This window comes from Suncus etruscus, chromosome 4 (genome assembly GCF_024139225.1).
Source record: "Suncus etruscus isolate mSunEtr1 chromosome 4, mSunEtr1.pri.cur, whole genome shotgun sequence".
Lineage (NCBI taxonomy): Eukaryota > Metazoa > Chordata > Mammalia > Eulipotyphla > Soricidae > Suncus > Suncus etruscus.
In genome coordinates this window covers 16200941-16226949 of record NC_064851.1, presented here as the reverse complement: position 1 = coordinate 16226949, position 26009 = coordinate 16200941, and the positions used below count along the sequence as shown (strand labels likewise).

The following is a 26009-nucleotide window of genomic DNA, read 5'->3' as shown; positions in this document are numbered from 1 at the left end:
TCCGTTTTATGTTGGTCGCGTGCAAGGCAAATACCCTACTGCTGTGCTATCGCTCCAGCCCCCAATGTTGGGGATTGTGTGCAAGGCAAGTGCTTTAATTCCTGTCCTGTCTCTCCAGTTGTCACACAACATACACACACATACACACACACACACACACACACACAGTGCCCTTTTATAATAAAATGTATTGAATTGGAAAAGCTAGTGCCAGGGAGGAAGGCATTTGCCCTTTACATGATCAATCCAGGTTCTATCCTCAACAGGTCCCCTAAGAGCCCCACCAGGAGTGATCCCCAAAGCAGAGTCAGAAATATACACAACCAGAAGTCACCCCAACCACACCCACACCCACATACTATTTACTCAGGTATTTAAGCATCACTAATCATAAAGACTTTTGTGATCCCAATTGCAATTTTTATTTTTGGTTGATTGGTTTTGGTTCCCTTTGATTTTGGCTTGCAGGGCGGGGACACACACACACACACACACACACACACACACACACACAATTATGCTCAGGGCTTACTCCTGACTCTGTGTTCAGGGATCACTCCTGCTGGGAACTTGGGAACCATATAGGGTATTGGGGAACAGAACATGAGTCAGTCATGTGCAAGATAAATGCATTATCCTCTGGCCTCTTGATTGTCATTTTATTTTATCTCATTGGGGGGGGGGTTTGGGCCACATCCGTTTGACTCTTAGGGGTTACTCCTGGCTATGCACTCAGAAATAGATAGCCCCTGGCTTGGGGGGACCATATGGGACACTGGGGGATAGAATCCCAGTCCTGTCCTAGGCAAGCACTTGCCTTACCTCTAGCGCCACCTCTCCAGCCCCTGATTGTTATTTCAGATGTGACAATTGCTAATTGTCTCTAGGTCTGTTCCCTAGTGGGCAGGGAGTGAATTTTATTTTTACAAGTACCTTGAAGGAACCTACCTATTAAGGAGGAGGCATTCAAACCTTTAGCCCCACCCCTCTTGACTAGACCCTATAGGAAGGCTTTGGGGGTACCAAGTGGTGGTAATGATGCTGGGGGTGGAGGAGGAGCCCACAGGAGTCGCCTTAAATTTGAATGAGTGGGCCACTTGCATTGGCAGAGAAGCAGCGGTGCTTGAGCAAGTTCTCCTTGGCCTAGTTGTCACAGAAGACAGACACCCTGGATTACACTATGGACAGGTAAGGAGGTCAGATCCCCTTGCTAACTAAATACATTTTATTATAAAAGGGCACTGTGTGTGTGTGTGTGTGTGTGTGTGTGTGTGTGTACACAAGGAGAGGGGCAGTGCTCCTCCCACTCATTCTGCACCATGCTCGCTTTTCTGGGCTGTTTCATCAGCCCTTCTGCACTTATCTTTTTCTCATCTGCTTCATCTCTCCCTCCTGGTCCCATTTCAAAGATCTTTTGCATCAGGCATTGGCACTGCTTGAGATTTGCACTACTGTTGAAATGAGTTGATGATGCAAATAGGTGGCTGATGTTTAGAGACTCTCTTGATGCCAAGGGAAATAGCAATGGTTCAATAGCAGAATAAAAACAATGCTGGTACTAGGCATAATATAAACAGTTATCTGTCACTGAGAGTTTGAAAATAGGCACTAAGGTTGTGCCTGATACAAGAAAGAAAATCTGTCGTGTATATTACTTGCTACAATGGGCTCAGAAGTCAGAGAGCTAAGGACATTGTCATGATGCCTACTCTTTGCCTTTTGTTAGAGGTAAAAAGATTTTTAGTAGTAAACTAAATGTTTTTCACTAAACCTTCCTGAGGGCAAAAAAGTCAAACATCTGCTTTGTTGTTAATAAAACTGTCAATACTTTTTCTCAAGTATAAGACAGGGACAAGTATCTGGTGGTCTATGTTGAAGAAAATGCAAAAGCAGTTTGATGAAATCAGTATTTAAAATTAAAAAAAGTTTTGAGAAGAGATAAAATTCAAGAGGAAATAAAGAAAAATTAGAATTATGAAAGAATCAATAGCACAATTTGCAAAGTGCCCTGGTGACGGCACATGAGCGAGTGACCTGCTTATTTTTAAACTTGCTGTCTTTCTGGTTTGCATTGCTGGGGATACAGGGCCAGTTCCGCCTCAGAGGACACAGCTGTCTAGAGCAGCTGTCAATCTGCAGGCTAGAAAAACTACCTTGGTAAGTAAGGGCCAGACACAGAAGAGGGTAAGGCCTTTGATCCCTAATTTGATCTCTGCATCACTGCATATGGGCCCTGAACTCCTCAGGAGTGATCAGACAGGAGAACTTCCAGATGTGGCTCTAAAAAAATCAAAGAAAAACAACAAATAAAATCTATCAAATCCTTGTGTCTAGGAGAGGGGCAGGGGACCAAAAAAGAACAGGTTTGTAGGAGCTGAAGTGATAGTACAGTGGGTAGGGTGCTTGCCTTGCATGTGGCCAACCCAAGTTTGATTCCCAGCATCCCATTAGGTCCCCTGAGCACCAATACCAGGAGTGATTACTGAATGCAGACCAATAGTAAGCTCTGAGCACTGCTCAGTGTGGCCCAACACACACACACACACACATACCACACCACCCACCCCATCCCCACTCCCCCCACACACACCAGGCTTCCAGGAAGAATGGAAAGGAGGTGATGGATGCAAAAGATTACACTGCCACAGTGAGGCTTGTCATTTCCCTGGGATCAGGCATGGAAAAGGACCCATGTCTGGTTGGCCATGAATATACCATGGTGCATTGCAGGTCCCACAGACATAGATGCTCTTGTCAACATATGGTTTATCAAGCAGTGCAGTAGTACCATTTCTGTTTTGGGGAGACAAGTGGAGGTGCTTGGGATCATTCCCAAAGGTGTTACCATGCAGTGCTGAGGATGGAACCCAATGCACCAGCATGCAAAGCCTGCACATGAGTGCTCAGAAATTTCTTGTCATTCTCTCTCCAAGATTCTTTTTTTTTTTTTTTTTTTTGGGTCACACCCGGCGGTGCTCAGGGGTTACTCCTGGCTGTCTGCTCAGAAATAGCTCCTGGCAGGCACGGGGGACCATATGGGACATCGGGATTTGAACCAACCACCTTTGGTCCTGGATTGGCTGCTTGCAAGGCAAACGCCATTGTACTATCTCTCCGAGCCCATCTCTCCAAGATTCTTAATGGTTTATTTTTGGCCTCATTCATCCTTGTTCAAGGGCTTATCCTGGGCCCCAGGTGACCCCACATGGTTCTAGGGATCCAACTTCGGTTAGGTACATCAAGGGAAGATCCCATTCTGTAATACTATTCCTAAAGTCCCAATTTGCAGATTTGGGGGGGTGGGTTGGGCCACACTCAGCAACACTCCTGGCTCTGTGCTCAGAAATCACTCCTGGCAGGCTCAAAGAATCATATGGGGTGCAGAAAATTGAACCCAGGTGATCCTGGGTCAGCTGCATGCAAGGCGCTGTGCTATCGCTCTGGCCCCAGATTTATTTTTAATCAGTACCCCTAACTCAAAATCAACTACATTTTCCTAAGGAGCAGAAGGTAAAGTTACATTTGAATTTCTCCATTTCTATCACGTTGTCACTTTTGACCCACAACACTGGGTATTCCTTGAAAATAGCTGATCTCTGTTCTTAGGGGTTGTTCCTCTTAGTTCTCAGGGGACCATTCATACTGGGGTCAAACCCGTGGACCCAAATGCAAGGCACATTCAGCTCTTGGAACAGTTTTTCCAGCCGTTTTAGTTTTGTTTTATTTCCTCCCTCCCTCCCTCCCTCCCCTCCCTCCCTACCTCCCTCCCTTCCTTCCTTCTTTCCATTTTCGGGCCACAAAATCCCTGTGCTCAGGGGTACTCCTGGTTCTGCACTCAGAAATTTCTCCTGGCCCCCAGAGACACATTTTCCTAACTCTTGGCAACAGTGCTCTAAGCTTCCACAGCACCACCAGTGGAATAGTGGTCTCTCATCTATAGAGCTCAGGAGGGTCTGTTACACGTTAAAAGAAATTATACTTGATCCACTTAAAACCGAGTGGAGAGCCTGAATGAAAGTACAGAGGGTAGCACATTTGCTTTACACACAACCAATGTGTGTTTGATCTAGCACCTCAAATGGTTCTCAAGCACTGCCAGGAATAATACCTGAGTGCAGAGCCAGGAATAACTGCTGAGTGCCACTGGGTATGGCCCAAACCTTCCACCCCCAAAAAACTGACTAGATTTGGGATACTAGATATAGTAGATGAAGTTCTTGCCTTGCACACAGCTGACCTGGGTTCAATCTCCAGCACCCCTTACAGTCCCCCAAACCAACCCAGAGTGATCCCTGAACATGGATCCAGGACTAAGTTCTGAGCACTGCTGGGTATGAGCCAAAAACCCAAAGATAACAACTAAAACTGACCAGCCTCCTAAAAATGTTTTTCCCTACTAATAAATTATATTTATGAGGCTCTATATACTATATACCTACTATACTGATTATATATTCAATTTTACGAATGTTAAGTATTGGGACTAAAGCTATAGCAGAGGTATGGCATTTGCCTTGCACGCACCAGACTTGGGAAGACCAGAGCTAAATTCCCTGGCATCCCATATGGTTCCCCAAGTCTTCCCGGGGTGATTTCTGAGCGTAGAGCCAGGAGTAACCTCTGAGTGCTGTCAGAGAGATAGCATGGAGGTAGAGTGTTTGCCTTGCATACAGAAGGTTGGTTGTTCGAATCCCGGCATCCCATGTGGTCCCCCGAGCCTGCCAGGAGCGATTTTTGAGCATAGAACCAGGAGTAACTCCTGAGTGCTGCTGGGTATGACCCAAAAACAAAAACAAAAAAACAAACAAAAAAGCTGCGTTTGCCTTGCAAGCAGCCGATCCAGGACCAAAGGTGGTTGGTTCGAATCCCGGTGTCCCATATGGTCCCCTCCCCCCCCCCCGTGCCTGCCAGGAGCTATTTCTGAGCAGACAACCAGGAGTAACCCCTGAGCACTGCCGGGTGTGACCCAGAAACCATAAACAAACAAACAAACAAACAAACAAAAAAATTTTTGGACGAAGCCTGGTGGTGCTCGGGGCTTTACATTCAGAGATCATTCCTGGCAGGGCTCAGGAGGCTTTATGGGATGCTCAGGATCAAAACTAGTAGACTATGTGCAAGGCAAGCACTTTACCCACTGTACTATCCATCTAGCTCTGAAAAAGCCAATTATTATTTAAACACATGTGTATATGGGTGTTCAATCTCTACTTCAAGGCTTAAAGTATATCTGTAACAGCTTTGTACAAGCACATGAGTGCATATGTAAAGACATATGGAAAGAGCTATGAAAAGCTGTTTTAAGGCTGACATTTATTTGTGTCTTTTATCCAAATTTAACTTTTAAATTCAGCATCTTATGCATTGCATTATTGTAAACCATTTCTCTGCACAATTGTAATATCCACATAAGACTAGCATATAATTCCAATAGCTTCCAACGTAAGCACATGCTCACAAATATCTACAAATAGTGATAACATAGAGGATAGGAGGTTTACCTTGCTGCAGCCACCCACATTCCATCCCCAGCATCCCATATAGTCCTCTACGCCTGCCATGAATAATAACTTTTGAGGGCTGGAACAATAGCATAGCAGTAGGACGTTTGCCTTGAATGCAGCCAACTAAGGACCAACCTGGGTTCAATCTCCAACATCCATATGGTTCCCCGAGCCTGCCAGAATTGCTTTCTGAGCACAGAACTAGGAGTAACTCCTGAGCACTGCTGGGTATAGTCCCCGCAAAAGGGACTTCTGAAGGCAGAAACAGGAGTAATCCCTGAGCACAGTCAGGGGTGGCCCCCAAAAAAAAAAACAAACAAACAAAAATCCGCAAACAGGTGAAGGATCATCACATCAGTGCATATTTAGCTACAGACATAACACCATGAAAGAATGATGCTGCTGCTGCTAATTAACTGAAAGATTATGCCTATGCCTGACTGATAAGAAATTCTAAGAGGGGCCTGAGCGGTGGTGCTAGAGGTAAGGCGTCTGCCTTGCAAGTGCTAGCCTAGGATGGACCAACAATGGTTTAATCCCCCGGGCGTCCCATATGGTTCCCCCAAGCCAGGAATGATTTTTTTGGGGGGGGCCACACCCGTTTGATGCTCAGAAATTGACCCTGGCTTGGGAGGACCATATGGGATGCAAGGTCCTTCCTTGGCTAGCGCTTGCAAGGCAGACAACTTATCTCTAGCGCCACCTCTCCGGCCCCAGGAATGATTTCTGAGAGCATAGCCAGGAGTAACCCCTGAGAGTCAACAGGTGTGGTCCAAAAACAAAACAAAACAAAAAGAAATTCTAAGAAATGATTAATAACTTGAAATTATGGAAAGTAGGGAGTTCGTCTCAAAACCCCCAAAAAGTTGGGAGTCAAAGAGTTAAATTAGTACAGCAGGTGACCCCCCAGTACCCAGATGCTCTCTCCACTTAGCATGCCAGGAGTAACCCAAGCACCATGAGCTGTGGTTCCAAAAGTAAAAACAAAACTTTTGGAAGATAAATTTATGGTGCCATAGAGAAGGAAGATTTGCCTGCGAATAAGGCAGAAACCAGAGATAGTGCAGCAGGTAGTGCTTGTCCTCTACACAAGCAGCTTAGGTTGTACAATTTTCAGAAGTGCATTATGGTCCCTTGTGCCCAGCCAGGAGTGATTTCCTAAATTTAGAGAGAAAAGTAAGCCCTGAGCATAGTGTGTGTGTGAGTCTGAGTGTGGCCCTGTCTCCCAACAATCACAAGTTCCCCCCAGAGAAAATGAGGCAAGATTGAGAGAGCAAGGCCTGGAAAAATATCGTGATCAGAGACTGAGCACATGGTAGCAACTTGGGGGTGTTTACACTGACCAGTATTCATAGAATTGTACAATTTATATAGATGACTTATGTAAATTACACTTCTGGGCTAAAAGAAGCCAATTAAAGAAAGAAACCAGTTTCAATTCTCCTGCCAGCAAACCGTATTCAAATTCCTCCCTAGGTTTACTTTGATAAATTCTTTGCACTTTTGCAAAGACCATTGGGTGACAGCATAATCCCTGGGTTAGACAAACTCAGATCCCTGAGCCTGCCAGGAGTGATTTCTGAGCATAGAGCCAGGAGGAACCCCTAAGTGCTGCCGGGTGTGACCCAAAAACCAAAAGAAAAAAAAATGCATTTATCTGGGGCTGGAGCGATAGCACAGCACAGTAGGGCATTTGCCTTGCATGAGGCAGACCCAGGACAGATCTGAGTTTGGTGGAAGGAGTTTGACACTGGTGGTAGGATGGTAGAATTGGTTTGAAACATTGCGTGTCTAAAACCTAACCATGAGGGGCCAGAGAGATGGCACAGCAGTAGGGTGTTTGCCTTGCATACGGCCGACACGGAGAGACCCGATTTGATTCCTGGCACCCATATGGTGTGGCCCAACAATCAATCAATTAATAAATAAATAAAGTTAAAAAAAATGGGGCTGGAGAGATAGCATGGAGGTAAGGGGTTTGCCTTTCATGGAGAAGGTCATTGGTTCAAATCCCGGCACCCCATATGATCCCCTGAGCCTGCCAGGAGCGATTTCTGAACCACTGAGTTACTTGTGTGACCCAGAAACAAACATATGGTCCCATATGGTGCCCCAAGCCAGAAGTGATTTCTGAGCGCATAGCCAGGAGGAACCCCTGAGCATCACAAGCTGTGGCCCAAAAAGCAAAAAAAAAAAAAAAAAAAAAATATATATATATATATATATATATATATATATATATATAATATTCAAAGCAGAAATCTGCCACAATAGTATAGCTTGCCCTGCATGCAGTGGCCCCAGTTTAGATCTACAGTATTTCATATGACCCCAAAAGTACTGCCAGGAGTGAACCTGGAATAACCCGAGTATCACCTGGTATAGCCAAAAGGAGCATAAAAAATTCAGAATGCGGGCCCAGAGAGACAGCACAGCGGCGTTTGCCTTGCAAGCAGCAGATCCAGGACCAAAGGTGGTTGGTTCGAATCCCGGTGTCCCATATGGTCCCCTGTACCTGCCCGGAGCTATTTCTGAGCAGATAGCCAAGAGTAACCCCTGAGCACAGCTGGGTGTGGCCCAAAAAAATTTCAGAATGCTGCCCGGAGAGATAGCACAGTGGCGTTTGCCTTGCAAGCAGCAGATCCAAGATCAAAGGTGGTTGATTCGAATCCCGGTGTCCCATATGGTTTCCCATGCCTGCCCGGAGCTATTTCTAAACTGATAGCCAAGAGTAACCCCTGAGCACCTCCGGGTGTGGCCCAAAGACAAACAAACAAAAAATTCAGAATGCATGGGGCTAGAAAGATAGCACAGCAATAGGGCATTTGCCTTGCACACAGCCAATCCAGGAAGGGTTCGAATCCCGGAATCCCACATGGTTCCCCGTGCCTGCCAGGAGCTATTTCTGAGCAGAGCCAGGAGTAAACCACTGAGTTACTTCTGTGACCCAGAAACAAACAAAAAAATTCAGAGTGCAAAATTATACAAAATCAAAGTCATATAATTATATGCCTATACAAAACGAAAAAGGAAAAGCTTCTTAAATTGATGCATCATTGGTTTCAACATTATAAAAAATTCAGAAGTTTAGATTCATGACCTCTCTCTCTATAAGACTCACCACATCCAAAGTTCCAGAGCTATGCCCTCCCAAGATCTCCTCTAGTCTCTGCCCTGTCCAGCCACTTTCTTCTGGGAATTAATTAGTTAATTAATTAAATTAATTAAAATAAAAACTAATTAAAATTAACATTCATTTTATTGAGTTTTGCCCATTCACTTTCCACTTAAGTCATGTTCCATTTGTGAGTAAAGCCATCCAGTGTCTTTCACTTCCTGATTTATTTTATTTAGCATAATCACTTCAAGTTTCTATAAATTTTTTTGTGATTATGCTTTGTTTTGTTTTGGGGTCCCACCAGTTGGTGCTCAGGGGTTACTCCTGGCTCTGCACTCAGAAATTGCTCCTGGCAGGCTCGAGGGACCACTGGGGATGCCGAGGATGAAACCAGGTCGTCCTCGTGCAAAGCAAGCACCCTACCGTTTATGCTATCACTCCGGCCTCAAGTTTCTATACATTTGTATCAAACAAAAAATGCTTTTTTTGTTGTTCATTTGTTTTTGGTTTGGGGCCATACGCTGCGGATGTTTGGAGTTACACCTGACTATGCACTCAGGAAACAGTCACAAAGGTGCTCTGGGGACCAATTTGGGATGCTGGAGATAAATACCACATTGGACCCTCTCTCCATTCCCCAGACCCCTCAATACTTTAAATGGCCAAACTTTGTTATTTGTTTGCTTTTTGTTTTGTCTTGTTTTATGTTGACAAGGCAAATAGTGCTTTTAAACTATTTCTTTAGGGGCTGGAGTGGTGGTGTAAGTGGTAGGGCGAATACCTTGCATGCACTAACCTAGGACGGACCGAGGTTTGAATCCTGGCGTCCCATTGGTCCCCCAAACCAGGAGTGATTTCTCAGCACATAACCAGGAGTAACCCCTGAGTGTCACTGGGTGTGGCCCCAAAACCAAAACACAAACAAAAAAAACAATAAAATTTTTCTTTAAATCATTTCTCAGTAAATGACATTTTCTAGCTTCCAACCATTCAATGGCACTCCACGGGCTAGAGAGGAGGGCACTTACTTGCATGTGACCAAATTAGGTTCTGTTTCCAGCACCCCACAGTGCCCCCTGAAACCAGCCAGGAACGAACACTGATCTCAGAGCCTGGAGTAAACTAAGCACAGCTGGGTGTCGCTCCCTAGCCCCAAGATTAGGGAGAATTTGGGGGAAATCAGGAAACTGCAGAAGGTAGCCTTATCATTGCCATTACAGTTCTGTTTCATTTAAGATTTGGGGCTAGGGGCCGGCGTGGTGGCACTAGAGGTAAGTGCCTGCCTTGACAGAGCTAGCCTAGGACGGACTGTGGTTTGATCCCCCAGTGTCCCATATGGTCCCCCCAAGCCAGGGGCAATTTCTTTTTTTTTTTTTTTTTTTTTTGGGCCACACCCGGCGGTGCTCAGGGGTCACTCCTGGCTGTCTGCTCAGAAATAGCTCCTGGCAGGCACGGGGGACCATATGGGACACAGGGATTCGAACCAACCACCTTTGGTCCTGGATCAGCTGCTTGCAAGGCAAATGCCGCTGTGCTATCTCTCCGGGCCCCAGGGGCAATTTCTGAGCACTTAGCCAGGAGTAACCCCTGAGCGTCACCGGGTATGGCCCAAAAACCAAAAAAAAAAAAAAAAAGATTTGGGGCTAGTTGAGGTGAGAAAAGTAGGGCTACAAAACCTACAGTGCAGAGAAGGGGGAGGGTGTGTTTGCCTTTTGTCAGACCAGGGTTTGATCCCTGGCATCCCATAGGGTCCCCAAGGCAGACAAAAATAATTCCTGAGCACTGCTAGGTGTGGCCCCCAAAAGACCACCCCTAAAAGAGAGCTACAAACATGGTTAGATTTGGGAGGATGGCTAGATTTTTGCCTAGGAGGAGAGAGAAAGGGAACTTTCAGAAAAGTGGACCAGGGCTGGAGTGATAACACAGTGGGTAGGACATTTGTCTTGCATGAGACTAACCTGAGACTAACCTGGGTTTGATCCCCAGCACCCCATATAGTCCCTGGAGCCTCCCAGCAGCAATTTCTTTTTTTTTTTTTTTTGGTTTTTGGGCCACACCCGTTTGACGCTCAGGGGTTACTCCTGGCTATGTGCTCAGAAATCGCCCCTGGCTTGGGGGGACCATATGGGACGCCGGGGGATCGAACCGCAGTCCGTTCTTGGCTAGCGCTTGTAAGGCAGACACCTTACCTCTAGCGCCACCTTCCCGGCCCCTCAGCAGCAATTTCTGAGTGCAGCATCAGGAGTAACCCCTGAGCACCACCAGGTGTGCCCCGCAAAAAAAGTTGGGGAGCCAAAGAGCTAGTACAGAAGAAAAGGCACTTGTCAACCCCAGTTTAATCTGGGGTACCACCTCTGGTGCCCTGAGCATCACCAGGAACAAGACCTCAACATCATCGATTGTGACCCCAAAGAAACAAAAATGAACAAAACCCAAAAATGCCAACTGTAAACACAGGAATGACAGAACAGGCACTGACACACATGCTTGTCCCTCCTCTCACCACAGCCTCCTGATGAAGCAAAAGAAGTTTCTTTACCACTTCAAAAATGTGCGCTGGGCCAAGGGGAGGCATGAGACCTACCTGTGCTATGTGGTGAAGAGGCGAGACAGCGCCACCTCCTTTTCATTGGACTTCGGTTACCTTCGCAATAAGGTAAGAAATGCAATTGGCGTCCCAGACAGTTAAGAGCTCAGTTTTAGAGCCATTTATTGGTGTTCTCACATTTAGCCTCTTTTGCATACACCTCTCCACTGGATTCCTCAAATCCTTCCTCACCCCGACCCTAATTTTAATATTATTTGTTTGGGAGCTGTATCCAGTGTGGTCAAAAATTACCCCACAGCTCAGTGCTCAGGGATCACTCCTGATGTTGCTAGAAACTGAATACAGAGCATGCAAAGCTCTGTGTTCAACCCATTGAGCCATCTCTGCCTCCATTTGGAGGGTGAGCCACAACTAGTGGTGGCAGGAGTGATTATCTGCCATGCCAGGGATCAAACAGGAGTCGAACTCCTACAAAGTAAGCTCTCTTTTTTTTCCATAGAGATCACAGGATACCAATGAACATTCTCCCCAATTATGCTGGGCATTCGTGCCAAATCTTGCTTCAATGACAAGAGTTGTTGTCAAGCTTTATTCCCTTTCCCAGTATCAGAATTGTCTTTGCTATTGAGGGAATAAAATCAAAGGACAGTTCTATCAGAACTCATGTCACACACATTGTAAAGTACCTACCTATATGTAATATCAAGAGCTGTGAAAAGAAAAGTAATCAGGTCAGAGTCGCTACCTTTCTCTGTTGTTTCCATTACAATCTGGATTCTATGGGTGACATGAAGGCTTTGCTCTCACCCAACTCTCACCCTGGCTTATTTGCAGATGCTGGGAAAATAGCTTGTTTATATTGAGATAGACGCAATCTTGGTAGTGGGAAACAAGCGGGTGTTGGAACATTGCATGACTGAAATCAACTATCAATTACTTTCTTTCTAACTTTATTTCCTGGTGATTTAATTAAAAAATTAAAAAAAAAATAAAACGGGGCCGGAGAGATAGCATGGAGGTAAGGCGTTTGCCTTTCATGCAGAAGGTCATCGGTTTGAATTCCGGCATTCAATATGGTCCCCCGTGCCTGCCAGGAGCTATTTCTGAGCATGGAGCCAGAAGTAACCCCTGAGTACTGCCGGGTGTGACCCAAAAAAACCCACAAAAAAATAAAAAATAAATAAAAAATATGGGGCCGGAGAGATAGCACAGCAGTGTTTGCCCTGCAAGCAGCCGATCCAGGACCTAAGGTGGTTGGTTCGAATCCCGGTGTCCCATATGGTCCCCCTTGACTGCCAGGAGCTATTTCTGAGCAGACAGCCAGGAATAACCCCTGAGCACCACCGAGAGTGGCCCAAAAACAAGGGGGGTGGGGCTGGAAAGATAGCATGGAGGTAAGGCATTTGCCTTTCATGCAGAAGGTCATTGGTTGGAATCCCAGCATCCCATATGGTCCCCGAAGCCTACCAGGAGCGATTTCTGAATGTGGAGCCAGGAGTAACCCCTGAGCACAGTCGGGTGTGACCCCCCCCCCAAAAAAAAAAAACCCTGAAAACAAAACAAAAAAATGGGCTAGCGCAATAGCAACTGTAATAGGGCATTTGCCTTGTATGCAATCTGAGACCAACCTGGGTTCGATTCCCAGCATTCCATATGAATCCCAGAGCCTTAGCAGGAGCAATTTCTGAGCACAGAACCAGGAGTAACCCCTGAGCACCACTGGGTGTTGCAAAAGAAAGAAAGAAGGAAGGAAGGAAGGAAGGAAGGAAGGAAGGAAGGAAGGAAGGAAGGAAGGAAGGAAGGAAGGAAGGAAGGAAACCAACTTTATAACCCAAGCCAAGTATAAATCCCACAATCACCATTCTGACATGCCTAAGAGCTGTGCACAGTGCAATGAACAAACACTGGAACGGGGTTCACGCCCCCAGTACTACTACTGTTACTTCCTGATCACACACCAGTGAGCCCCCTACTCTGGCTTTTCCTGTCCTCCCACCTTGCCATCGAAGTTTTCCTTTACCATCTCCTGGTCCAGTATATATTCCAACAATAGAATATCAATAGGCACATTCCAAAAATCTCTCTTCTCCCAGGTGCACACAATACTTATTTCAGGGGCCGGAGAGGTAGCATGGAGGTAAAGCATTCTGCCTTGCATGCAGAAAGTCGGTGGTTCGAATCCCAGGATCCATATGGTCCCCCGAGCCTGCTAGGAACGATGTCTGATCATCGAGCCAGGAGTAACCCCTTAGCATTGCTGGGTGTGACCCCCAAAAAGGACTTATTTCAGAGACACAAATTAAATCTGAGATAGGGCTGAGACAAAGCTGACAGGGTCGAGTGCAAACTTTGCATGCTGGGACCCAAGTTGTATCCCCAAACCCCAAAGAACTCCTACTAGCCCCCAAAACATCTCCTGGACCATTTTCAGAACACAGAGCCAAGAGTAACCCCCCAGCACCTCCAGGTATGACCTAAGTCTAACAGTAGAAGAGCCAACCAAGAGGACTGGAGAGATAGCTAGGTAGTTCGGGCGTTTGCCTTGCATGAGGTCTCCGATTCAGGTTCAAGCCCCAGTGTATCCCATATGGCTCCCCCATATGGAGTAAACCCTGAGCACTACCAGATGTGGCCCAATAATCCAATCACACCCCCCCCCCCAATTAAAGCCAATCAGAACAAGTGGAAGGGTGTTTTCCTGAGCACAAACTACTGGGATTATTACTTATATCCCTGTAATGTGTTCAACAAAAGTGGAGGGAATGAATCTGGCAGGGCGTTTGCCTTGTATAGGATCAACCTGAGTTGGATTCCTGCCATTCCATATGGTCCCCCAAGCCTGCCAGTTGTAATTTTTGAGTGCAGAGCCAGGAGTAACCCCTGAGCATCATTGGGTGCCTCCCCCCCAAATTGCAATATTCCCAAAGACCAGGGCTGCAGGGGCATGCCTACCGAAGCCAAGCTCCAGGGCGCTGCTGGAGGGGCACCCGGAGCAGCACCCCACTTCTCCCCTCTCTCTGCTCCCCGCAGTCGGGCTGCCACGTGGAGCTGCTGTTCCTCCGCTATATCTCCGACTGGGACCTCGACCCGGGCCGCTGCTACCGCGTCACCTGGTTCACCTCCTGGAGCCCCTGCTACGACTGCGCCCGGCACGTGGCCGACTTCCTGCGGGGGAACCCCAACCTCAGCCTGCGCATCTTCACGGCTCGCCTCTACTTCTGCGAGGACAAAAAGGCCGAGCCCGAGGGCCTGCGAAGGCTGCACCGGGCTGGCGTGCAGATCGCCATCATGACCTTCAAAGGTGCGGGAGGAAGGGGTTGCTGGGGTCCAGCCTCACTTGGGGTGTGTGGGTGGGAATGCATGGAGGGAGGAAGGGCTGGGGAGGAGATGGGGGATTACCATTGAAGCCCAAGACTATGCATTCTAATTGGGGGAGCTAAATGATTTGGACTCAGGAATGGAAGATTAATTATTTGTTTATTTTTGGTTTTGGGGGTCACACCCGGCAGTGCTCAGGGGTTACTCCTGGCTCGGAGATATAGCACAGCGGCGTTTGCCTTGCAAGTAGCCGATCCAGGACCCAAGGTCGTTGGTTCGAATCCCGGTGTCCCATATGGTCCCCCGTGCCTGCCAGGAGCTATTTCTGAGCAGACAGCCAGGAGTAACCCCTGAGCACCGCCGGGTGTGACCCAAAAACCAAAAACCAAAAAAAAAAAAAAAAAAAAAAAAAAAAGAAAACGCTCCTGGCAGGCTCAGGGGACCATATGGGACATCGGGGATCGAACCCCAGTCTGTCCCGGGTTGGCCACATGCAAGGCAAACGCCCTACCGCTGTGCTATCGCTTCTGCCCCAAGATGAGAATTTTTAAAATGGGTTTGTGTGACTGGTGTGATTCTGTGGAAAGCCACAGAGCTAGACTTAACTACCAGGAGTACATTCCCAACCCAAAAATTAATTGGGGATAGAAGTGATAAGGCATTCACCTTTCATTTGACCTGCTCTGGGGTGTTTTATATGGTCCCCAGAGACCACCAGGAGTATTTCCTAAGTGCAGATGCCTAAGCATCGTAGAGTGTGACTCAAAAACAAAAGTGAAATTGGGGGAAAAGAAAGAGGAAGAGAGAGAGAGAGTGGGAGGGAGGGAGAAATACCTGGCACCAGAGCAGGTTGGGGGTTATGGGAAGAAAATCGGAGACATGGGGCTGGAGAGATAGCATGAAGGACAGTGGTTCGAATCCTGGCATCCCATATAGTCCCCTGAGCCTGCCAGGAGCGATTTATGAGCTTAGAGCCAGGAGTAACCCCTAGGCGCTGCCGGGTGTGACCTACCCCCCCCCCAAATTGGGGACATAAGTGGTGGGAAATGAGCACTGGTGAAAGGATGGGTGTTGGGATAGGGACCATATGCAGGGCAGGGGTTGAACTGGGGTGACTGTGTGCAAGGCAAATACTTCACTTACTGTGTTTGTCTCTGAACCCTTAAAGATTATTTTTATTGCTGGAATACATTTGTGGAAAACCGCGAGAGAACTTTTAAGGCCTGGGAAGGACTGCATGAGAATTCCGTCCGTCTTTCCAGGCAGCTTCGGCGCATTCTTTTGGTAAGAGTTTCCTTGATGGTGGTCACCTGTCTTCGAAGTCAACTTTTCCTGGCACTGTTGACCTTCCTTTTGTGTATTTCTTGCATTTTCATTCTATTCCTATATATATCACATCCTACATATGTGTGTGTGTTTTTATCACACATAAGATACCTTCTCCCTGGCCAGAATGACAGTACAGTGGGCAGAGCACTAACCTTGCATGCAGCCTATCTGGGTTTTATTCGTGGCACTTTCCTGAGCACTGCCAGGAGTGATTCCTGAGTGCAGGGCCAGGTGTAATGCCTGAGCATTGCCAGTTGTGGCCCCAAAACAAACTAACTTACACTTTTTTTTTTTTTGGTTTTGGTTTTTGGGCCACACCCATTTGACGCTCAGGAATTACTCACGGCTAGGCGCTCAGAAATCGCTCCTGGCTTTGGGGGACCATATGGGACGCCGGGGGGAATCGAACCGAGGTACGTCCTAGGCTAGCGCTTGCAAGGCAGACTCCTTACCTCTAGCGCCACCTTCCCGGCCCCACTAAGTTACACTTTGTTTGTATCACTCATTGTTGCTTTTCTGAACACCCTGTTGCTTTCTCTGCTTTTTGTCCCACATCCCCAACACTAGGATTTGTTCTGTCATAGCCTTCTTCTAAGATTTCTTTATTCTGTTGGCTTTGGGGCTAATACTGGGTGCACTCAAAGGTTACTCTTGTCTCTGCACTCAGAAGTTACTCCTGGCAGGCTCAGGGGACCATATGGGATGCAGGGGATCGAACCCAAGTCGACCTAGTACCAGGCAAAAAACCCTACCAGCTGTGCTATGGCTCTGGCCACTTCTGCTAAACTTTGTCCCATCCACCCAAGTTCTGCTGGACTGAATTTCCTTGGAGATTGTACTGGTCTGGTCTCTCCCTTGCTTCTTTGCAACGCTTCCTTCGACTCCCTTCCAGCTCACTTTCTTCCAGAACCTAAATCATTCACTCCATTTTCACTCCCTTCCTCCACAGCCACTGTATGAAGTGGACGACTTACGTGATGCATTTCGTACTTTGGGACTTTGACACTGACCTCCCAGAATGTCACATACAACAAACTGCCCTCTGATGAGAGTAGAAGAGGAAAAGAAATTCCAAGATTTCTGCGTTTCTTCAACTCTAATTTAGGGAAAAAATATTCATGACTTGAAAAAGAAAGAACACTGAATATAGGGTTTTCGCTACAACCGGCGATTCCTAACGCCATACCTCCCCCTGCTGGAACATTGTGGAATTGCAGGACCTGGAAGCAAGCCCTTCTAGGGCAAATCTGGTGGACGTAGAAAGGAAATCAATCGTTTGGTTTCTTATGAGTTTAGAATGAAATTATTTTTATCACTTTTCCTTCGAGGCTTGATCTCAGTGGACAAATTACCATGAGGCCCTGATATACTGATGCTCCTTGTGTTATGAAATACAGACCACCTCTCCAGAGCATATTAATATGGAAGTATGTTTGGTTGATTGGTTTCTATTTTGCGATTTATGCTTTTTGAGCAGGATATCAAATCACAGGAAAGCATTTGCTTAACCTCTAAACTTTAAGACACATTTTCTTGCTTATAAAGGCGTTTTCTTTCTAAGCATGAAATACACAAGATCACCTTCAGACTAAATCTAATAAAGAACAAGAACTGCATGATGATTGGGGGAAAAGTCTAAAAATAATGGGGCCAGGGGCCTGAGCGGTGGCATAAGTGTTAAGGCATCTGTCTTGCATGCCTAGGATGGACCACTGTTCAATCCCCAGATGTCCCATATGGTCCCCCAAGCCAGGGTGTTTTCTGAGCATTGAGCATCACAGGGGGTGGCCCCAAAATCAAAATAAATAAATAATGGAGGCAGAGAACTAGTACAGTAGGCAAGGGACTTGCCTTGACTCGGCCAACGTTGGTTCAATTGATCCTCAGCATCTCTCTTCCCCCAGCAACACCAGGAGTGATTCCTGAGTGCAAAGCCAGGAGTAGGTCCTATGCACCACCAGGTATGGCCTCAAAGCCAAAACAAAATAAAAGATGAATGTGAATTAAGGATTAGGATAGCACAAGGCTTTCCTTGCACACAGACATCCCTTGTTCCATTCCCATCACTATATGCAATCTCCTGAGCACCACCAGGAATAGATCCCTGGACACCATTGGGTGTGATTTAAACACCAAAATAAATAAAAGTAAGTTAGTGCATTGAGCAACACCATCGTGAAGCACCCAACATGCAGAAGCTTTCCCCTCATCTCTCACCCTTGATGGGGAAAGCTTGCAAGGCGGAAAGAGAAATCTAGCTGCAATTTCTCTAGCAGGTCAATTAGGTTAAGACTAACTTAGGAACTAGAGATTCAATGGGGAGGGTGTTTGCCTTGCAAGAGACTGACTTGAGCTCGATTCCGACACCCCATATGGTCCCGAGCCTCTGAAGAGTGATTCCTGAATGCAGAGCCAAGAGAAATCCCCCAGCATCACTGGAAAGACTTAACACTGCTGGAAAACTTCCACCCACATATAAAACACAGGGACTGTGCACTTATTAACAAGTAACCCTTGCAATACAGATGGAGCTATTCGAGAGTTAAATGTTTTGTATTGTTTGGGGCCAGAGCAGTGGTTCAAGCGGTAAGGTATCTGCCTTGCCCTTGCTAGCCTAGGACGGACTGCGGTTCGATCCCCTGACGACCCATATGGTCCCCCAAGCCAGGAGCAATTTCTGAGCACATATCCAGGAGTAAACCCTGAGTGTCACCAGGTGTGGCCCCCCAAAAAAGGTTTTGTATTGTTTTAAGTTTATTGTATAGAAATTTGTAAAATTGTTAACTATTAAAAATCTTTACTTCCTCATCCATGTTTTATTTCATGCTAGCTATATATTGTATATAGTATTTTGGTTAAAAATTCCCTTTTCTGGTTATTAAATGGATTTCAAATGCTTCATAAGTTTATGCCGGTAGAAGTAATTGAAAGCAAGTACTTGTAATGTAGATCAACATTGTATAGTTTTGCTATGAAATCGACTTTTAGTAAATTCTCCCATTGTAAATTTCATTCTTGCTTTATTTGGTCACCTAAATATAGAATATTTTGGAGGCACTAAAGAAAAAATTAGGGCCCGGAGAGATAGCAAAGCGGTGTTTGCCTTGCAAGCAGCTGATCCAGGACCAAAAGTGGTTGGTTCGAATCCCGGTGTCCCATATGGTCCCCGTGCCTGCCAGGAGCTATTTCTGAGCAGACAGCCAGGAGTAATCCCTGAGCATCGCCGGGTGTGGCCCAAAAACCAAAAAAAAAAAAAAAAAGAAGAAGAAGAAGAAGAAAAAGAAAAATGGGCCCGAAGAGATAGCACAGCGGCGTTTGCCTTGCAAGCAGCCGATCCAGGACCAAAGGTGATTGGTTCGAATCCCGGTGTCCCATATGGTCCCCCGTGCCTGCCAGGAGCTATTTCTGAGCAGACAGCCAGGAGTAACCCCTGAGCACCGCTGGGTGTGGCCCCCCCCCAAAAAAAAAAAACAAAAAAAAATAAATTACTAAATAAAAGAACTCCAGAGGCTGGAGAAATAGCAGCACAGCAGGCAGAGCATTTGTTTTGCATGTAGCCAGCAGGGGTTCAATCCTCATCACCACTTATGATCTTTAGAACATTCTCAGGAGATCCCTGAGCACAGAGTTAGAACAAATCCAGAGTCAGATATTGTCTCCCACCCCTCAGAAAGTATCATGAGGGGCCAGAGAGCACAGCAGTAGGGCCTTTGCCTGCACGAAGCTGATTCAGGAGGGAAGGTGGTTGGAATTCTGGCATACCCTCAAGCCTTCCAGGAGTGATTTCTGAGCAGAGCCAGGTGCGACCCAAAATAAACAAACAAAGTATCATGGGACTGGGCCAGTGATAGTACTATGGGTAGGGCATTTGCCTTGCAGCAACTAACCCAGGTTCAATCCCCCACATCACTAAGCACAGCCAGGATCAATTCTCGAGTAAGCTATAACCCCTGAGCATGAATAAGTTTGGCCCAAAAACCAAAAGAAAAGAAAACATGGAGCCAGAGTAATAATATAGTAGGTAAGGCATTTGCCTTTCACCTTGCCAACCCAGGTTCAATCCTCAGCATCTCATATGGTTCTATCAATAGATTTGAGAGTTCAGTAATCAGCCAGTATACTAATGTCCACATATAAAACAAAGAGGCCAGGGGCCAGAGAGATAACATGGAGATAGTGCATTTGCCTTGCATGCAGAAGTTCATTGGTTTGAATCCCGGCATCCCATATGGTCCCCTGAGCCTGCCAAAAGAGATTTCTGAGCATGAAGCCAGGAGTAACCCCTGAGCGTTGCCAGGTGTGACCCAAAAACAAATACCAAAAACAAAAACAAAAACAAAAACAAAGATGCCAGGGCAACCATAGATTGTTTTTATTAAATGGTACTGGAATTAAATGTCCTCATGTGAAAGAATTCATGCCTCATGTCATTAACTCAAAATTAACTCAAAATTTGGGACTGGAGCTGTAGTGCAAAGGGTAATGCTTTTGCCCTGAATTCAGCCGACCTGGTCCCATTTCTGGCATTCCCTAAGCCTGCCAGGAGTGCTTTCTGAGCGCAGAGCCAAGAGTAAGTCCTGAGTGCCATTGGGTATGGAACAAAGACAACAAAAATTAACTCAAGGGCCCGGAGAGATAGCACAGCGGCGTTTGCCTTGCAAGCAGCCGATCCAGGACCAAAGGTGGTTGGTTCTAATCCCGGTGTCCCATATGGTCCCCTGTGCCTGCCAGGAGCTATTTCTGAGCAGACAACCAGGAGTATCCCCTGAGCACTGCCGGGTGTGGCCCAAAACCAAAAAAAAAAAAAAAAAATTAACTCAAAATTTATCAGGGGCTGGATCACAGCAGTAGGTCTTTGTCTTGCACATGACTGACCCTGGACATACCCAGTTCAATCTCTGGCATCCCATATGGTCCCCCGAGTTTTCCTGGAGCGATTTTTGATCAAATCTGGGTCTGTCAGGAGCAATTTCTTTTTCTTTTTTATGTAGTTTTTGAGTCACACCCAGCAACGCTCGGGGGGTAATTCCTGGCTCTATGCTCAGAAATCACTCCTTGGGGGCCAGAGAGATACACAGTGGTATTTGCCTTGCAAGCAGCCGACCCAGGACCTAAGGTGGATGGTTTGAATCCTGGCATCCCATATGGTCCCCCATGCCTGCCAGGAACTATTTCTGAGCAGATAGCCAGGAGCAACCCCTGAGCACCACTAGGTGTGGCCTTCCCCCAAAAAAAACCTGGGGCCAAAGAGGTAAGGCGTCTGCCTTGCAAGCACTAGCCTAGGACAGACCGTGATTCGATCCCCCCCAGGTCCATATGGTTCCCTCAAGCCAGGGGCGATTTCTGAGCACATAGCCAGGAGTAACTCCTGAGCATCAAATGGGTGTAGCCAAAAAAAATTTAGGGGGCTTGAGAGATAGCATGGAGATAAGGTGTTTGCCTCTCATGCAGAAGGGCGGTGGTTCCAATCCCGGAATCCCATATGGTCCCCGGAGCCTGCCAGGAGCGGTTTCTGAGCCAGGAGTAACCTCTGAGCGCTGCTAGCTGTGACCCAAGAAACAAATAACAAACAAATAAAAAAACCAAAAACAAACAAACAAAGCACACACACAAAGCACTACATTTTAAAATCCCTGGAAGGAATCCATGACCTTAGAAAAATCACTTCTTTTTTTTTTTTTTTGGGGGGGGGGGGCCACACCCGGACGCTCAGGGGTTACTCCTGGCTATGCGCTCAGAAGTCGCTCCTGGCTTGGGGGACCATATGGGACGCCGGGGGATCGAACCGCGGTCCGTCCTAGGCTACCGCAGGTAAGGCAGGCACCTTACCTCCAGCGCCACCGCCCGGCCCCAAACTTTTTTTTTTGTTTTGTTTTTTTTTGTTTTTGGGCCACACCCGGTGACACTCAGGGGTTACTCCTGGCTATGCGCTCAGAAGTTGCTCCTGGCTTGGGGGACCATATGGGACGCCGGGGGATCGAACCGCGGTCCGTCCTAGGCTAGTGCAGGCAAGGCAGGCACCTTACTTCTAGCGCCACCGCCCGGCCCCCGAAAAATCACTTCTTAAAGGCCTTAGCATTGGCCCCTTTTCTCCCCTCCCCACCTATCATCTTCCCAATATCAGGTGTGGACCAGAAGCACAACAAAAACGAAAGAATCGGGCCGGGAAGGTGGCGCTAGAGGTAAGGTGTCTGCCTTACAAGCGCTAGCCAAGGTAGCCAAGGAACGGACCGCGGTTCGATCCCCCCGCGTCCCATATGGTCCCCCCAAGCCAGGGGCGATTTCTGAGCACATAGCCAGGAGTAACCCCTGAGCGTCAAACGGGTGTGGCCCAAAAACAAAAACAAAAAAAAAACAAAAAAAAAAACAACGAAAGAATCATCCACAGGGAGGTCATAACATCAAGGTCATTCTGTTGGGGGGCCACACCCACTGGTGCTGGGAGGGAAGAATAGTAATTACAATTTGGGGGTTTTGTTTGGGTTTTTGAGGGTTGAGCTTAGGATTTTTTTGTCCCTACACTCAGAGATCACTCCTGGTGGTGCTCAGAGACTCTGTGAGGTCAGTCACGCAAGGCAAGGGAGTGCCTTCTCCACTGTACTATCTCTCATATACCTAATAATGGTGGCTTTTAAGTATATCTCATGGGACTAGAGAAGCTCAGCCAGAAATCATGGGTTTATGCCTTGGTACCATATGGTCTCTTAAGCACCCCAGAGAGTCAAGTGTGAGCCCTTAGAAATTGATGATGAGGGGCCGGAGAGTTAGCCTTGCACGAGAAGGAAGGTGGTTCGAATCCCGGCATCCCTTATGGTCCCCTGAGCCTGCCAGGAGCAATTTCTGAGCATAGAGCCAGGAGTAACCTCTGAGCACTGCCGGGTGTGACCCAAAAACCAAAATAACAACAACAAAAAAGAAATTGATGTTGAGGGGATGGAGAAATATAGCAGGTAGGTAGCCTTGCATATGGCCAATCTAGCATCCCATGTGGTCCCCCAAGAACTAGGAGGAATAGTTTCTGCCTTATAACCAAGGACAAGACAAACATATATACAAGAAGTTAGAAAGTGGTATATATACCTAATATATATGGAATATAATATGGAATAGTTTAACCCAACTTTAAACTGTAAAAAATCATCTTGTAGTTCACTGTAATATGGATGGAACAAAATAGCAAGAAGAGGAAAAAAAACCTAAGGGAGAAGCGCAAACTGGATCATCTTTCTCCTCTGTAGAATATGGACACAAAACTCAAAAACTCAAAAATCAAAGTATGGAAGTACTTGGCCTTGGATTACGTGTTTACCAAGCTATGGAGGGAGGTAGGGAAAGAAGAAAAAGGCACAAAGTGACTTCATAGGTACTTCAGTGTTAGTATAGGTATAGTAACTATAGGTCAAAGGCAGAACATTAAAAATCACTGTAGGGGGCCGGGCGGTGGCGCTAAAGGTAAGGTGCCTGCCTTGCCAGCGCTAGCCTAGGACGGACCGCGGTTCCATCCCCCGGTGTCCCATATGGTCCCCCAAGCCAGGAGCAACTTCTGAGCGCATAGCCAGGAGTAACTCCTGAGCGTTACTGGGTGTGGCCCAAAAACAACAACAAAAAAAAAATCACTGTAGGGGCCAGAGCAATAGCACAGCAGTAGGGCATTTGCCTTGCACACAGTTGACCCGGGTCAGACCCAAGTTTGATCTCTGGCATTCCATAGGGTCCCCAGAGCAATTTCTTGGTTTTTTTTTTTGTTTTTTTTTTTTCGTTTTGTTTTGTTTTTTTGTTTTTGGGTCACACCCGGCAGCGCTCAGGGATTACTTCTGACCCTACGCTCAGAAATCACTCCTGGGAGGCTCGGGAACCATATAAGATGTCGGTATTCGAAACACCGTCCTTCTGCATGCAAGGCAAGTGCCCTACCTCCATGCTAATTCTCCGGCACCCCCAGAGCAATTTCTGAGAGCAGAGTCAGAAGTATCCCCTGAGCACTGCCACGTGGTCCAAAAAACCAAAACCAACCAAACAAATAAACAAACTTAATAACCAACCACAATTAAAAAAATTAAAGTATTTCCAGGCCTATGACAAGTTGGGCAATTATCTTGAATTGCTGCTGACCTGGACTCCATCCCTACATATGGACCCAGATACCACCAGGAGTGATCCCCAAGTGGATCATCCCCAAGAATCATCACCTGAACAAAGTGCTGAGTTTGGCCCCCAAGCAAAACAAACCCCAAATCCCAACTTTAACAGGCTTTTCCAAATTCCCATGGATTAGGTGACTTTCATGGAATCCTGCAAAAATTAAAATGCCTAATGGCCAGAGTGATAGAACAGTGCTAAGGCATTTGCCTTGCATGCTGCTGACCTGGAAAGGACCCGGGTTTGATCCCCGGCATCCTAGATGGTCCCCCGTGCCTGTTAGGAGCAATTTCTGAGCACAGAGCCAGGAGTAACCCCTGATCACTGGCAGGTGTGGCCCCCTCCAAAAAAAATTAAGATGCCACTGTAGACAACATACGCCCTATGTTTTCCCTCTAGCCCAGCATTCAGAACACAGCAATGCAAATCGCTAGCACAAACTCGGAATTCCAGCTTTGCTTTCTACTGAACATATACAGCTGCCAAAGTGCACAATCTTAGATCAAACAATTGCCAGTCAGACCATCTGCAGAAATGAAAGAATTTGTTTACCTGACTGGGAACAGACAAGGCCACCGTGGAGTGCCAGCTGCCAGAGAAAGTGGACTGTCCTGAGGAGACTAGTGGCTGGAAGCCTTCCTTCAGAGTTTACTTAAATCCTTTCAAGGACAAGCTCCACCCACATTTTATCTAGGATACACAAAGTCAGCTGAGGCCAGACTGAAAAGGCATCTTTAAACAGCCCGGAGTCACACCCAAATTAACATTTCACTGGGTCCTAGTCAAAGCAAACAGAGAAGGGGATCAAGCACAGTGGTAGGGCATTTGCCTTGCATGTGGTCAACTTGGAATGGACCCCAGTTCAATTCCCATATGGTCCCCGAGCGTGCCAGGGGCAATTTCTGAGTGCAGAGTCAGGAGTAACCTCTGAGCACCTCCGGTTGTGACCCAAAAACCAATATATATAAAGTAACCAGAGAAGATCTACAGGGAACCAGGAGATGGTTTAGAGGGATGTGCTGGCCTTGCAGACAATTTTCCCTGATTTAATCCTGGCACCCCACAGAGCTGGGAGCAGTCCCTGAGATCCACCAGGTATGTCCTAAATCACCCTACACTACACACACACAGAAAAAGGAAAGAAAAAAGAAGGAAGGAAGGAAGGAGGGAGGGAGGGAGGGAGGGAGGGAGGGAGGGAGGGAGGGAGGGAGGAAGGAAGGAAGGAAGGAAGGAAGGAAGGAAGGAAGGAAGGAAGGAAGGAAGGAAGGAAGGAAGGAAGGAAGGAAGGAAGGAGGGAAGGAAGGAAGGAAGGAAGAAAGGAAGAAAGGAAGAAAGAAAGAAAGAAAAGAAAGAAAGAAAGAAAGAAAGAAAGAAAGAAAGAAGGAAGGAAGGAAGGAAGGAAGGAAGGAAGGAAGGAAGGAAGGAAGGAAGGAAGGAAGGAAGGAAGGAAGGAAGGAAGGAAGGAAGGGAGAGAGAGAGAGAAAGAAAGAAAGAAAGAGAGAGAGAGAGAGAGAGAGAGAGAGAGAGAGAGAGAGAGAGAGAGAGAGAGAGAGAGAGAGAGAGAGAATATACATCAGACATGGGCCCGAAGAGAAAACATAGGGGTAAGGCATTTGCCTTAGGCGCAGAAGGATGGTGGTTCAAATCCCGACATCCCATATGGTCTCCTGGGGTAACCCCTGAGCGCTGTGGGTGTGACGCAGAAAACAAACAAACAAACAAACAAACAAAAAAATACTTCAAACAAAGTAAAAAATATACATCAGAGTTCACTTTGGTTTGGTTTGGGGCCACATCCAGCAATGTTAGAGGCTCGTTTACTCTATGTTATGCTGTGGAACAGTTAGTACCAACTCTGTGAGTCATTTCCCCAGCCTCAGAGTTAACATTTTTTTAAATTAATTGATATACTTCTTTTTGTTTGTTTGTTTGTTTGTTTTTTTCAATTTTTTTTTTTTTTTGGTTTTTGGGCCACACCCGTTTGATGCTCAGGGGCTACTCCTGGCTATGCACTCAGAAGTCGCTCCTGGCTTGGGGGGACCATATGGGACGC

At 46.7% G+C, this 26009-nt stretch overlaps 1 protein-coding gene across 1 annotated transcript; it reads left to right on the top strand.

Moving 5' to 3' along the window:
* The first annotated feature begins 1180 nt into the window (after window positions 1–1180).
* AICDA (activation induced cytidine deaminase) lies at window positions 1181–16820 on the top strand. Its single transcript, XM_049772511.1, has 5 exons — window positions 1181–1188; window positions 11131–11278; window positions 14201–14471; window positions 15657–15772; window positions 16767–16820. Exons 1-5 carry the CDS (start codon window positions 1181–1183, stop codon window positions 16818–16820), a joined length of 597 nt encoding a protein of 198 aa, XP_049628468.1.
* Window positions 16821–26009: the final 9189 nt, after the last annotated feature.

Bases quoted from the DNA above. Each gene is read 5' to 3' on its own strand.
- AICDA (XM_049772511.1), top strand. The intron at 11,279-14,200 runs GTAAGAAATGCA...TGCTCCCCGCAG, and splicing joins TCGGTTACCTTCGCAATAAG to TCGGGCTGCCACGTGGAGCT. The intron at 14,472-15,656 runs GTGCGGGAGGAA...GAACCCTTAAAG, and splicing joins CGCCATCATGACCTTCAAAG to ATTATTTTTATTGCTGGAAT.